We start from the raw sequence: 14,402 nt of genomic DNA on the forward strand, positions 1-14,402 counted from the left end.
CACGCAGTATCACCTTTTTCCGTTCAAATGACTGACTCTTGGTCTAAGTACAGGTTCCTCACGAGCACAATTAAGTGTTCCAGAATTCCCATTCTTCATAATTTGTTACGATCCACACAGTCGAATGCCTTTGCATAGTCAATAAAACACAAGTAAACACCTTTCTGATATTCTCTGCTTTCAGTCAAGATCCATCTGATATCAGCAAAGAGATCCCTGGTTCCATGTTCTCTTCTGAATCTGGCCTGAATTTCTGGCAGTTCCCTGTCAATATACTGCTGTAGCTGCTTTTGAATGATCTTCAGAAAAATTTTACTTGCCTGTGATACTTATGATATTGTTTGATAATTTCTGCATTCAGTTGAATCACCTTTCTTTGGAATAGGCATAAATATGGATCTCTTCCAGTTCTGACCAGGTAGTGTCTTCCAAATTTCTTGGCATAAACGAGTGAGCATTTCCAGCACTGTATCCATTTGTTGAAACATCTCGCTTGGTATTCCATCAATTCCTGGAGCCTTGTTTCTCGCCAATATCTTCAATGCAGCTTGGATTTCTTCCTTCAGTACACGGGTTCTTAATCATATGCTACTTCCTGAAGTCCTTTTTGGTACAGTGTCTCTGTGAATTCCTTCCTGAGATGAGCTAAATCTTTTCAGAATTTTGTTGCCTTTGCCTCAGACTGAAACTTTTTGTCAGGTGCTTGCTGAAATAATGAAAAGAACTGAGCTGGGACATTGCTGAGCTTGCCAAACAAGCTATAGGGCAAAATTTTTACACCTCCTTGTTAATAAATACTTGTGTAGCAGATTTTCCCTGAGACTTGTGGTTATTGGACCATACCACCTGGTAGTGAGATTGTGGGGAAGGGGCCTTCATCCAGATCTTATCTTTGAAGTCTACCCAGTCCCAGTGCCGTCGAGTCGATTCCGACTCATAACGACCCTTGAAGGCTACTGATGGCCCAAAACCGAAAAAACCAAACCCACTGCCATTGAGTTGATTCTGACTTATAGCAACCCTATAGGACAGAGAAGAGCTGCCCCACAGGGTTTCTAAGGCTGTATATCTTTAAGGAACCACACTGCCACATCTTTCTCCGGAGGAGGGGCTGGTGTGTTCAAACCACCAACCTTTTGGTTAGCAGCCAAGCACTTGAACTGCTGTGCCAGCAGGGCTCCTTACTGATGGTCAGTGAGCCAAAAAAAAAAAAACAAAACACAGAAAACTCTGACAATAGGTCAAATTGGCTTCATCCAGAGACCACTAGGTACATTGGTATATAAAAAGCGCTTGTTGTCAGTGAAAGAGAGGACAGAGGAATTCAAAAGTGGGGCTGGGGGAGGAGGAAATGGGAGTTATTGCTGAAAAAATACTGAGTTTCTGTTTGCAGTAATGTAAAACTTCTGGAAATAGATTATGGTGATGGTAACTCAACATGGTCAATGTAATTAATGTCACTGAACTATACACTTAAAAATGGTTAAAATGGCAAACTTTCTGAGAGAGAGATACATATATAGTTGTTTTGGGTGCCACTGAATTGATTCTGACTCATAATGACCCCATGTGACAGAGTAGAACTGCCCCATAGGGTTTTCTAGGCTGTAATCTCTATGGGAGCAGATCTCCAGGTCTTTCTCCTGTGGAGAAGCTGGGTGGGTTCAAACTGCCAACTTTTTGATTAGCAGCAGAGTGCTCAACCATTGTGCCACCAAGGCTCCTTATATATATTTTACCACAATAAAATTTAAAAAAGAAATTGGGATTCCATAGAGAAATCAGTACCTATATGCCACCACTAGCGGCACATCTATTATTTTTAATTTCTCTTGCTCACTGTATTGGGTATTCATGTTCCCACCCAGCCATTGTCAAAGAGCTGAGGTTTTGTGAAAAATCAAAAGGATATTTTTTTGACACTGAACAGGATCCTAGATTAAAACACATTCACATACACACAAAAATATGGCACCTATATCCACCTAGTAGTGGCATATTAAAAAAAACAAAACCAAACCTGTTGCCACCAAGTTCCATTCTGACTCATAGAGACCCTATTGGCAGGCACTGATTTCTCCAAAGAATTCCTTTCTTTTCTTTTTTTTTTTTTGGAATCAGTGGTGGCTGACTCCAAGTCTGGAGGAGAGAAAGAACAGAGTCTGGGACATGACATTGTGCCAAAAAGCAAGGGGGGCTCTAGTATGATCGGCTTATGTCATGACAACACTGGAGCCAGCTTGATGGGCTTCTTCTGGCTCAATGTGAGAGAAGCTGAATATCCCAAATTACCATTATAACTGATTATAACTCACTGAATAAAAAAATCCACAATCCATAACTGATACAGAAAGAGAGACACACAGAGAGAATACACAAGAGCCTGAGGGGCAGAATGAGAGCAGTGCAAAGAGAGTTTTTTTTTTTTTTTTTTTTAAATAGAGTACTGCCCACCAATATATGTACAAAAAAATGGTAGGAAAAAAGCACTATTTTGCAATATAATACAGGTAGCCCCTTATTTACAATGTATTCAAGTGACGACAAACCACACTTGGGACCATCTGTTTATTTTTTTTTGTACACCTTATTGTTAGTAATATGTACTACATACAGTGTTGCAGTACATAATTTGCTGATGTTATAATTCTCAGATGTTCACTTGCAAATGTTCAATGCTATGATTTATAAATATACCGAAAATAAAAGGCAATAATAATGAAAACTTAAAAAAAAAAAAAAGAGGTATTCGAATTACATCAGAGCCAACTTGCGATGGAGTTGTCAGAATGGAGCTCCGTTTTAAGTCAGGGACTACCAGAAACTGATCAGGCCAGAGTCATTAATATGTGCTAAAACTACTGGCTGAAAGATTTTAGGAAACAGGGTATTCATCCAGATTTATAAATAGAAAAAAAAAATTATCTTTATAGAGCTGGTGATCACCACCTTAACCTATTGTTCAGATTTTGTATCACTGATAGTGGAACTAGGAGCCCTGTGGCACAAAAGTTAAGCACTCAGCTGCTAACCAAAAGTTTGAAGGTTTGAACCCACCCAGTGGCTCTGCAGGAGAAAAGGCCTGGCGATCTGCTCCTGTAAAAATTACAGCCTAGAAAACCCTATGGGGCAGTTCTACTCTGTCACATTGTGATGCTATGAGTTGAAAATCTATTCCACGACACCTAACAACAACAATAGCAGAACGACTTGTCCTTATATTCTGATACAATGCAAAATGAAACACATACAGCTTGTGAAGTTTTCTTGCCAAAATTGGCAAACCAGAATCTAATTAAGCCTCTAGTAACTTCCAATTTACAGGGAATATAAATGATGTTGAATTAAGACCTCCAAGAAGAAATAAAAAAATAAATCCAGAATGCAGGACATTCCACAAAACATCTTGCCTGCACTCAACAAAAGGTGGTGCCATGAAAAACAAAACAAAAAAATGATAGAGTAACGTTTTTAGATTAAAAGACTAAAGATATAACAAGCAAATATGAATCACGAACCTTGACTGGATCCTGGATTAGAGACGGGAGAGAGAAAGTAGCTATTAAAGACATTTGGAGACAACTGAAGCAATTTGAATCTGGACTAGATATTAGATATTATCGAAGTATCACTCCTTTTTCTTACCTGCTATGATAGCATTGGGAGCCCTGGTGGTGCAGTGGTGAAGCATTCAGCTGCTGACCAAAATGCCGGCCGTTGGAATCCATCAGCTGCTCCTCGGAAGCCCTACGGGAGCAGTTCTATTCTGTCCTTGTGGGGTTGTTATGAGTCAGAATCGACTCAACGGGAACGGTTTTTTTTTTTTTCTTTAAATGATAGCATTGTGATTATGTGGGAGAATGACATTATTATTAGGAGTTGCAAGCTGAAGTACGCAGGAATGAAGTTTCGCATATCTCCATCTTGCTTTCAAATGGCTCAGAAATATAAAAACATCTATACTCAGGAAGGTAAGGAAAATGTGACAAAGTGATAATTGATGATAACAGATTATAGGTAGAGTATAAGGAAGTCACTGCGTTACTCTTTCAACTCTTCTGTAGACTTAAATTTTTTTTATTTGATTTCTCCAAATTATCCTCTAATCACATTTCTCTGTGCTGTTCCTCTCATCATCACTCCTTTTGTTTTGTTTTGTTTTGTTGCTCGTTTGTTGAATCTCCCACTAGAAATACAAGCATTGTGTCTGGTTCACTGTTGTATCCTAATGGTTAGCTCAGGACTGGCCATATGAAAGCCATTCAATACACTGAAATTTAAAAAGTTAACTGAAAATGGGCAAAGGAGCAGATAGTGCACCAAAGAAGACATTCAGGAGGCTAACAGACACATTGAGGAAATGCTCACAATCAATTACTAGCCATTACCCGCTACTGTCAAGTCAATGCCTACTCATAACAACCCTATAGGACAGAGTAGAACTGCCCCATGGAGTTTCCAAGGAGCACCAGGTGGATTCAAACTGCCAACCTTTTGGTTAGCAGCCATAGCTCTTAACCACTATGCCACCAGAGTTTCCCACTAGCCATTCGAGAAATGCAAATCAAAACCACAAATGAGATACCACCTCACCCCAACATTATTGGCACTAATCAAAAAACCAGAAAATAACAAATATTGAAGAGATTGTGGGGAGATTGGAACACTTATGCTATGCTGATGGGAATGGAAAATGGTACAACCAATTTAGAAAACAGTATGGTGCTTCCTTAAAAAGCTAGAAACAGAAATATTGTATGATCCAGCAATCCCAGTCCTAGGAATATATCCTAGAGAAATAAGATCTGTCTAATGAATAGATATGTACACCATGTTCACTGCAGCATTGTTCACAATAGCAAAAAGATAGAAACAACCTAAGTGCCTATCAACAGATGAATGGATAAATAAACTATGGTTTAAACACAAAATGGAATACTACGCAAAAATAAAGAACAATGATGAATCTGGGAAACATCTCACAATATAGATGAATCTAGAGGGTATTACGCTGAGTGAAATAAGTCAATCGCAAAAGGGGAAATATTTTATGAGACCACTATTATAAAAACTCATGAAAAGGTTTACACACAAAAAGAAACAATCTTTGATGATTCTGAGGGAGGGGACAGGTGGGGAGGGAAAAACACTAAATAGACAATAGGTAAATGGTAACTATGGTGAAGGGTAAGACAGAACAAAATAATGGGGAAGCCAGTACAACTTGACCAAGGCAAGGTCATGGAAGCCCCATATGCACAAACAAACTCCGTGGGGGACTGAAATGCTGGGCTGAGGGCTTGGGACCATGGTCTCAGGAAACATCTAGCTTAATTGGCATAACACCGTTTGTAAAGAAAATGTTCTACATCCTATATATTGTCATTGAATAGGATCTCAGATTTAAAAGATTAACACACACACACACACTCAAATATGTCACCTATGTCCGCCTAGTGGTGACATATCCGAATTGCAGTTTCAATTCTTTTGAATGATCTGACCTGTCAATGACCAAACTGTTAAAAGTCCGTAAATGATCACAATAAGATCACCATACATAGGTGCACAAAAATACTTATGATTTGATGAAAAAGACTCCCTCATGGCACACAGAGGCCACAAATCAAAGTTTATTTTGAAAATTCCTATCTCAAATAAATACATATATTTATTAACTTATATCTACTTTTGCCAAATAAAATTTTTAACAAAGATAATAAGTAATAAAGACAACAGAAGTTTATTTTTTGCCTATTGTATTCAGGAACTTTTTATGAATAAAGCTTTATAGGTAATCAATGTTAGAATCCCTTAAAATCTAAAAGACATACTTACTGGTTTTGGGTCAGTTGGTGAAAGATATTTAATCTCGCTGTATTCATCTGTGACTTAACACTTTCCAATGGAGACAGCAAAAAACAGTAATTATTTTAGCATAAACTATATCCAATATACATTATTAACAGATTATTTTAAAATATAAGTAAAAGCGCAGGCCAAATTGACAGAGGCCAAATTGAAGAATACTTCTGTAAAATTATATTTTAAAACCATTAGTACTATGGTAGTAGCTTCACGTAGTATAAGGGTGCAGGCTCTGGGATCAGAGGTAGATTGAGAGCCAACCCTTACTAGGTGGGTATCTTGAATGTCTGTGAACTGTTAGTCCTACTCCCTCAGGGCTCTGATTAGGATTAAATGAGATAATGCATGTAATCATTATAGGTTATTATCATGCACATCTGGAGACCTGCTGGCACACTGGTTAAAGTGCTCAGCTGCTAACCAAAAGGTCGGCAGTTCAAACTATCAGCTGCTCCAAGGCAGAAAGATATAGCTGTTCGCTTCCATAAAGATTCTGGCCTTAGAAACCCTATGGGGCAGTTCTACTTTGTCCTATATGGTTGCTATGAGTTGGAATCAACTCCACAGCAATGGGTTTGGTTTTGGGATTTTATCTGGCACACTGAAAGTAATTAGCAAATATTTTGATGATGATGAAGATGGGAAAAAAGTATGAGACCTGAAGTAAAGTGCTTTGAGAGGTTGCAGTGTAGAGAAACATGAAAGTCTCTCTCCAGGTTTAAGATGGTCTTCTGGGAGGTACAATGAGTGGAAAGAGCTCTCCCCTATGAGGCAGGCTGATCCCAGCATTGCTGCTGGTTATTCTTGTGGCCTGGACTGTTGACTTCATCTCTCCTGGCACCAGTTCACACATCTGTTCAGTGAGGAGGCAGGATGATCTGCCAGCTCCAGCCTTTTATTTCCTCTTTGTGTCCAGGGTAGGTTCCCATTAGGGAAGATGGCTGGTGGAATACTCAATACTAATTGAGAATTCAAGTTACAGTATTTAGTTGATCTTTTGTTTCATTTCATTTTTTTTTTTAAATAAAGAGCCCATTCACATTCAGCTTTCAATGAGAGAAATTAACATTGCCATGCCCTCCTCTTTCAAGGAAACACCATACAGAAGCAGCTGCCTTGTCATTCCTCCTGAGGGCATGCCTTGTGAATTAAATACCGACATAACTCCTACTTTAGTTAGTCTTTAATATAACTCCAACTTGTAAGCAGTAAACAAAATTGTAAGGGCAAAACATCAGTAAATGTTCTCTATCAGTAGTTCTAAACAGTCACAGTGGTCTCACAGTTGGAACTGAGGTCCCTCGCATTTTAAGGAGATAAAACTCAATGGAGATCAGTGGAATTCATGCTCTGGCATTAGGAAGGCAAAGTTGAGGCTTATTTTGTGCAAAGGGTATTTACTTTACCCGAAAGCAGCTTTCTTCTTTCATTCTTGGCATTTTTTTTTAAGTGTTCATTTTCCTCTTATATAAAAAATGTTATAAGAATTGAAGGGGACTTTCCTTACTGAAATAAAATGAACTATACAGTTGTCCCTCAGTATCTGCAGGGAAGTGGTTCCAGGACCCCACACATGGATACAAAAATCCAAGAATGCTCCAGTCCCTTAGATAAAATGGCATAGGATCTGCATATAACCTACGTACGTCCTCCCATATACTTTAAATCATCTCCAGATTACTTAAAATACTTAATACAATGTAAACGCTATGTAAAATAGTTTTTATAATGTATTGTTTAGGGAATAACGACCAAAAAAAAAAAGGTTTTTTTCTGCCCCGAATATTTTCAACCTGTGGTTGGTCGAATTCACAGATGTGAAACCTGCAGACACTGAGGACTGTGCATGCCATACATTTCTTGGTGAATTTTGTGGGTAGATTTGCTCAGAATTAGCAATTCCTAGAAAATTGTTAAGAGAAGTTGTCCTATTTGCATACCAAAAGTACAATTTAGAGTTCACAATACAAGGCTCTGTGGTATAAAGTGCCTATGAGTAGCTTCCCATCATATACTGAGGCCACGGAGCTTCCCTGAAGAACAGATCCATTGTTGGCATAAACTGTAGTCACCGGAGGCTTCTCAGTTAGAATATTCTGGATACGGAGAATCTGTTCAGGAGATACAAAGGATTACTACAGAACCACCATACATACGCCCATGTCACTCAATCACCTAGTCCCTATCTTCCACAATGACACAATGATTAAGAGGACTTGCTGTTGAAAACAGCAGTTACCAATGTTTTTAATGTTTAAATTGAAGTACTTTCTCAAATCTTCAAAGAAAGTACTTTCTTAAACCATCTAGTTATCCCATGACAATACAGGATTTAGTGTCATTATAGTTATTCAGCATTAATAAATATACTTCCACAGTAATGTATGTACTGTCATGCCACTTTAACATGAACAAAAATCATGTCATGTGGTGACCTGACAATAAGCCAGGTATTTAAAACTTTGCTAGTATACCATACAAGAAGGACATGTCTTTATAAAAATGCTTTTTGACTAGTTTCCACCATAATTGAACATATCAAAAGATTTACCCTTGTTAAAGAACACGCACAATGTTAAAATCTGCCAATTATTGGCTTAAAGCAATTACAAAGCCACTACATAATACTTTAGTGAGTTCTAGGTTCATAGGGACTAAACAAACCCCCCATAACAGTTTACTGTATTATTAGTTCAAAAATGACTTGAATAAGGTTGAAAAATTAAAAACATAAAAACCTCTGATGAAGGAGGATTGTCCGGATCATACACAAAGAGCTTCTGGCCATTAGGATGACAGCCTACCCAGATGTCCCCCGAGGAAGGATCCACAGATAAATTATCCACCAGTGTATCCAACTTGAGTACCTTTCAAATTTAAAAATGTCAATATCTAAATGATGACATGAGAGACTGGATTAAATAATTCAGGGCTAACCTTTGCTGCCTCTGTGCATGTGGGGAAATTACACACATCTCTATGCTTCCATCTTTCTGGCATCAATATTGCTTAAAATAAAATTAATAAGTGGGTTTGGAACCACTTTTCATCCTTCCCTGAAATTAAGGAAGTTAGGGTGATAATCAATCTATCTAAATATCTGGCTCAAAAAATGAACTCCTTCTCCCTTAAACGATGCACGATGAAAATTTAGCTCAAGGAACTCAATCAAAGCAAGATTGGAAATTCTTAATCAGCCTAAAATATGTGTTGTCAAGCCGGAAGAAAATAATAATGGTGTGGAATTCAATTTCTACCTCATTTATTATTGAAAGAACTGGCAACATGCATAAGTCTTCATTTGAGAATTCATCTATTAGTCTTTTCAATTGTGGAAATTCTTATTGGAATTCATCTCTTGCCATCAGTACTTCATGGAACCCAGTGCCCTCGATTCCCTAAATCTGATGCAAATATCACTCCCAACCCACTGCTGCATGGTCATGGTTGGGAACAAGAGATTTCTCTAGTTGGAAGAAGATAATCCTAAAAAACAACAAACAAACAGCAACAACAAAAAACCCAGAATAGTTACACCTGGCATTCACATTCTGTTCTAAATAAGATGATGATAAAATGTATTATAGTTATATAATTTCAAAATACAACAGATGAAAATCTGCATTACATATATAAAAATAATTTACCGGGGGGCGGAGCCAAGATGGCGGACTAGGCAGACGCTACCTCGGATCCCTCTTACAACAAAGACACGGAAAAACAAGTGAATCGATCACATACATAACAATCTACGAACGCTGAACAACAAACACAGATTTAGAGACGGAGAACGAACTAATACGGGGAAGCAGCGATTGTTTCCAGAGCCTGGAGCCAGCGTACCAGTCAGGTACGGCACAAGCACAGAGAGCTGCTCCACCCCCCTGAACTAACCCCGGGAGGGGGACCAGCCGGTTTCACGGGCGGCGTGGGACGCAGCCGGTAGGAGAAGTCCCCGGGAGGCAGTGACTGGTCTTGGAGCAGAAAGAGCAGCGTCCGAGCCGGGGAACCGTCCCGCAGGGATTTGGACTGGACGCAGGTACGGCATAAACACGGAGAGTTGCTCCACCCCCCTGAACTAACCCCGGGAAGGGGACCAGCCGGGTTGCGCGGGCGGCGTGGGACGCAGCCGGTAGGAGAAGTCCCCGGGAGGCAGCGACTGGTATTGGAGCGGGGAGAACAGCATCCCAGCCGGGACACTCGGTCACGGCACAAGCACGGGGAGCTGCTCCACCCATCTGAACTAACCCCGGGAGGAGGCCCAACTGGCTCTCGGGTGCGGCACGGCCACGTGGCTGGAGGGAAGAGAAGTCCCCGGGAGGCAGCGACTGATTTTGGAGTCGAGAGTGCGCCGTCCCAGTAGGGGAGCCTTGACGCTGGGCGTGGGGCTGGAAGCGGAGGATCTGACCGTGACTCCAGCGGGCCAGACCCCCCGGGGGCAATCTCCACACAGCCAGCACACATACGCGACACGTCCCGCGGGAATCTCAGATATAATAGTCATTCCAAGCAAGACAAGCAACTCTGGCTATATTCTGAGGTGCTACTCTCCTATCTCTCTGTTCCCTCCCCCACCCTCCCCAGGCGGCTTCATTAACATCTGAATAGCCTGAGCCAGAGGGAGAACTCTGATAGGGATCTGACTGCATTTTTTTTTAGCGGATTTTCTGGAAAAACTAGTTTCCCAGTGATGGCTTGGAGACAACAATCCATATCAAACCACTTAAAGAAGCAGACCATGACAGCTTCTCCAACCCCCCAAACAAAAGAATCAAAATCTTTCCCAAATGAAGATACAATCTTGGAATTATCAGATACAGAATATAAAAAACTAATTTACAGAATGCTTAATGATATCACAAATGAAATTAGGATAACTGCAGAAAAAGCCAAGGAACACACTGATAAAACTGTTGAAGAACTCAAAAAGATTATTCAAGAACATACTGGAAAAATTAATAAGTTGCAAGAATCCCTAGAGAGACAACATGTAGAAATCCAAAAGATTAACAATAAAATAACAGAATTAGACAACGCACTAGGAAGTCAGAGGAGCAGACTCGAGCAATTAGAATGTAGACTGGGACATCTGGAGGACCAGGGAATCAACACCAACATAGCAGAAAAAAAATCAGATAAAAGAATTAAAAAAAATGAAGAAACCCTAAGAATCATGTGGGACTCTATCAAGAAGGATAACCTGCGGGTGATTGGAGTCCCAGAACAGGGAGGGGGGACAGAAAACACAGAGAAAATAGTTGAAGAACTCCTGACAGAAAACTTCCCTGACATCATGAAAGACGAAAGGATATCTATCCAAGATGCTCATCGAACCCCATTTAAGATTGATCCAAAAACAAAAACACCAAGACATATTATCATCAAACTCACCAAAACCAAAGATAAACAGAAAATTTTAAAAGCAGCCAGGGAGAAAAGAAAGGTTTCCTTCAAGGGAGAATCAATAAGAATATGTTCTGACTACTCAGCAGAAACCATGCAGGCAAGAAGGGAATGGGACGACATATACAGAACACTGAAGGAGAAAAACTGCCAGCCAAGGATCATATATCCAGCAAAACTCTCTCTGAAATATGAAGGCGAAATTAAGATATTTACAGACAAACACAAGTTTAGAGAATTTGCAAAAACCAAACCAAAGCTACAAGAAATACTAAAGGATATTGTTTGGTCAGAGAACCAATAATATCAGATATCAGCACAACACAAGGTCACAAAACAGAACATCCTGATATCAACTCAAATAGGGAAATCACAAAAACAAACAAATTAAGATTAATTAAAAAAAAAAAATACACATAACAGGGAATCATGGAAGTCAATGGGTAAAAGATCACAATAATCAAAAAGAGGGACTAAATACAGGAGGCATTGAACTGCCATATGGAGAGTGATACAAGGCGATATAGAACAATACAAGTTAGGTTTATACTTAGAAAAATAGGGGTAAATAATAAGGTAACCACAAAAAGGTATAACAACTCAATAACTCAAGATAAAAACCAAGAAAAACGTAACGACTCAACTAACATAAAGTCAAGCACTATGAAAATGAGGATCTCACAATTTACTAAGAAAAACGCCTCAGCACAAAAAAGTATGTGGAAAAATGAAATTGTCAACAACACACATAAAAAGGCATCAAAATGACAGCACTAAAAACTTATTCATCTATAATTACCCTGAATGTAAATGGACTAAATGCACCAATAAAGAGACAGAGAGTCACGGACTGGATAAAGAAACACGATCCATCTATATGCTGCCTACAAGAGACACACCTTAGACTTAGAGACACAAACAAACTAAAACTCAAAGGATGGAAAAAAATATATCAAGCAAACAATAAGCAAAAAAGAAGAGGAGTAGCAATATTAATTTCTGACAAAATAGACTTTAGACTTAAATCCACCACAAAGGATAAAGAAGGACACTATATAATGATAAAAGGGACAATTGATCAGGAAGACATAACCATATTAAATATTTATGCACCCAATGACAGGGCTGCAAGATACATAAATCAAATTTTAACAGAATTGAAAAGCGAGATAGATACCTCCACAATTATAGTAGGAGACTTCAACACACCACTTTCGGAGAAGGACAGGACATCCAGTAAGAAGCTCAACAGAGACACGGAAGATCTAATTACAACAATCAACCAACTTGACCTCATTGACTTATACAGAACTCTCCACCCAACTGCTGCAAAATATACTTTTTTTTCTAGCGCACATGGAACATTCTCTAGAATAGACCACATATTAGGTCATAAAACAAACCTTTGCAGAGTCCAAAACATCGAAATAGTACAAAGCATCTTCTCAGACCACAAGGCAATAAAACTAGAGATCAATAACAGAAAAACTAGGGAAAAGAAATCAAATACTTGGAAAATGAACAATACCCTCCTGAAAAAAGACTGGGTTATAGAAGACATCAAGGAAGGAATAAGGAAATTCATAGAATGCAACGAGAATGAAAATACTTCCTATCAAAACCTCTGGGACACAGCAAAAGCAGTGCTCAGAGGCCAATTTATATCAATAAATGCACACATACAAAAAGAAGAAAGAGCCAAAATCAGAGAACTGTCCCTACAACTTGAACAAATAGAAAGTGAGCAACAAAAGAACCCATCAGGCACCAGAAGAAAACAAATAATAAAAATTAGAGCTGAACTAAATGAATTAGAGAACAGAAAAACAATTGAAAGAATTAACAAAGCCAAAAGCTGGTTCTTTGAAAAAATTAACAAAATTGATAAACCATTGGCTAGACTGACTAAAGAAATACAGGAAAGGAAACAAATAACCCGAATAAGAAATGAGAAGGACCACATCACAACAGAACCAAATGAAATTAAAAGAATCATTTCAGATTATTATGAAAAATTATACTCTAACAAATTTGAAAACCTAGAAGAAATGGATGAATTCCTGGAAAAACACTACCTACCTAAACTAACACATTCAGAAGTAGAACAACTAAATGGACCCATAACAAAAAAAGAGATTGAAACGGTAATCAAAAAACTCCCAACAAAAAAAAGCCCTGGCCCGGACGGCTTCACTGCAGAGTTCTACCAAACTTTCAGAGAAGAGTTAACACCACTACTACTAAAGGTATTCCAAAGCATAGAAAATGACGGAATACTACCCAACTCATTCTATGAAGCCACCATCTCCCTGATACCAAAACCAGGTAAAGACATTACAAAAAAGGAAAATTATAGACCTATATCCCTCATGAACATAGATGCAAAAATCCTCAACAAAATTCTAGCCAATAGAATCCAACAACACATCAAAAAAATAATTCACCCTGATCAAGTGGGATTTATACCAGGTATGCAAGGCTGGTTTAATATCAGAAAAACCATTAATGTAATCCATCACATAAATAAAACAAAAGACAAAAACCACATGATCTTATCAATTGATGCAGAAAAGGCATTTGACAAAGTCCAACACCCATTCATGATAAAAACTCTTAACCAAAATAGGAATTGAAGGAAAATTCCTCAACATAATAAAGGGCATCTATGCACAGCCAACAGCCAATATCACTCTAAATGGAGAGAATCTCAAAGCATTTCCCTTGAGAACGGGAACCAGACAAGGATGACCTTTATCACCGCTCTTATTCAACATCGTGTTGGAAGTCTTAGCCAGGGCAATTAGGCTAGACAAAGAAATAAAAGGTATGCGGATTGGCAAGGAAGAAGTAAAGTTATCACTATTTGCAGATGACATGATTATATACACAGAAAACCCTAAGGAATCCTCCAGAAAACTACTGAAACTAATAGAAGAGTTTGGCAGAGTCTCGGGTTATAAAATAAACATACAAAAATCACTTGGATTCCTCTACATCAACAAAGAGAACACCGAAGAGGAAATAACCAAATCAATACCATTCACAGTAGCCCCCAAGAAGATAAGATACTTAGGAATAAATCTTACCAAGGATGTAAAAGACCTATACAAAGAAAACTACAAAGCTCTACT

At 38.7% G+C, this 14,402-nt stretch overlaps 1 protein-coding gene across 1 annotated transcript in view; it reads right to left on the reverse strand.

Annotated features, from left to right (window-relative positions):
* Positions 1-1,212: 1,212 nt before the first annotated feature.
* Positions 1,213-14,402, reverse strand: part of PON2 (paraoxonase 2) — a 49,642-nt gene continuing 36,452 nt past the window's right edge. Inside the window, exons 8-9 of the mRNA XM_010587257.3 lie at positions 8,607-8,735; positions 1,213-7,979 (exon numbers count right to left, since the gene is read on the reverse strand). Coding sequence (XP_010585559.1) covers positions 7,821-7,979; positions 8,607-8,735 — 288 coding nt within the window. The 3' untranslated portion in view covers positions 1,213-7,820. The remainder of the gene's footprint in view (positions 7,980-8,606; positions 8,736-14,402) is intronic.

This window comes from Loxodonta africana, chromosome 8 (genome assembly GCF_030014295.1).
Source record: "Loxodonta africana isolate mLoxAfr1 chromosome 8, mLoxAfr1.hap2, whole genome shotgun sequence".
NCBI classification, from domain to species: Eukaryota; Metazoa; Chordata; class Mammalia; order Proboscidea; family Elephantidae; genus Loxodonta; species Loxodonta africana.